Raw genomic sequence first — 1,659 nt, forward strand, 5'->3', positions numbered from 1 at the left:
AATGGCTCAACCTCAAGAAGATGACAAGTTAAAGCGACGTTGTACTTTTTGGAAGAATGGACTTTATTGGTCTAATGGTCATGGTGTAGGATCACTGGTAGAGATTGTGGATGAGAGCCAGTGTGTACTAGTAATGATGTCCTGTGAGAAAGGTTATAGTGACAATTTGGTGTCTCTAAGAAGAGATGTGATAGGAGAGGTAATGAGTGTTTACAAAGATTCCTGTCCCAGTCTAGAGGTAAAAGAGTTAGTTATTGATCCTAAAGAACTAGCCTATCCTGTGAATACACCAAGAGAAAGGACAGTGTATAGTGTAAAAGTTGTGATGTCTGCTATTGTCAAGAGAGAAGAGTTTTTAGTAAATGCTACTGGTACTAGACGTACAAGATTGAAGGAGATCCTAACTGATGAATCATTATCAGATATTAGTAACCTGTCACTATTAGGAGGACAGGATATTAAGGTAAGAATTAACACACACAAACTGTTTGATACATTAATACAAGCACTAATAATCAAAAGGTCATAACTTTATTTTTTATCGAAGTTACTCAGTCTTTGTCATAATTGTGGGTTGTCATTGTGTTGCTTTTACAACTAATAATATATACTTATCTCCTTGATAAACAAGCACAGTGACAAATATCAGTTATTATTATTATTATTATTATTGTATAGGAAGTGATTGAAGTAACTGAAGAATTCAAGACACCATTGACTCCAATAAACCTAGGTATGTTAGTATGACAATTGTCAAGTAGTGGGAGTGTAGACTGTACAGTGTATATACACATTATTAATTATTATTTTTATAGATATTAATGATCTTGATATTGTCATTAAAGAATTAACATCAGATCAACACTTGCCCTGTGCTGTATGGCGTAGACTAGGTCTACAGTTAGGATTATATGATCCTAGACTAGTGGATATAGACACTGACTGTAGAGGACAATCAGAGCATTGCTTTCATGCTTGTATGTCTGCCTGGTTAAGAGGAGATGATAAAGTGAGAGAGAAAGGAGGTCCCAGTTGGTCATCATTAGCTACAGCACTGGATACAATAGAAGAGAAGCCTGTTGCTAGTTACATTAGAGATAAATATTGTTAATAATTAGTTAGTGGATGATTGTCTATAGTATTTCATTTTGTTCTGTTTATTATTATTTTTGCTGATACTTACTGTTTCATTTATTAATTAGTTGAGTTGTAAAAGCTGAGCTGTCATCATGTACTAATTTCCCTATCTCTATAATTAGAATTATCACTGATAGTATCAAACTATGTTTATTATTAGTAACATTGCTATTTGAATAGTTACTGTTAGTTTCAAATTATGTTTATTATTAGTAACATTGCTATTTGAATAGTTACTGTTAGTTTCAAACTATGTTTATTATTAATGTTGTTATTGGTATAGAGTTACTATGAACTATGAACTATGATGCTATAAACTAGTGGATATTATTTGATTTATAACCATTTAAGCTTACTACATAGCTTAAGCATTTCTTGACAAATTTTAGACCAACTTTAAAAATTTGTTGAAAATCCAATTTTAATTAGAATCAGCTCAAACTTTCTGCACGGCATACATGTAAGTACATGTACATATGCATCAGTAAAAGTACAGATTCCATGCATTCATAATGACACTGT

General features: G+C 32.1%; 1 protein-coding gene across 1 annotated transcript; it reads left to right on the plus strand.

The window, feature by feature from the left end:
• The first annotated feature begins 136 nt into the window (after window positions 1–136).
• LOC109591575 (uncharacterized) lies at window positions 137–1,255 on the plus strand. The gene is made up of 3 exons (XM_020007287.1): window positions 137–463; window positions 679–733; window positions 816–1,255. Exons 1-3 carry the CDS (start codon window positions 137–139, stop codon window positions 1,109–1,111), a joined length of 678 nt encoding a protein of 225 aa, XP_019862846.1. The 3' UTR covers window positions 1,112–1,255.
• Window positions 1,256–1,659: the final 404 nt, after the last annotated feature.

This window comes from Amphimedon queenslandica, unplaced genomic scaffold, assembly GCF_000090795.2.
Source record: "Amphimedon queenslandica unplaced genomic scaffold, v1.1 AMPQUscaffold_7805_Cont20248, whole genome shotgun sequence".
Lineage (NCBI taxonomy): Eukaryota > Metazoa > Porifera > Demospongiae > Haplosclerida > Niphatidae > Amphimedon > Amphimedon queenslandica.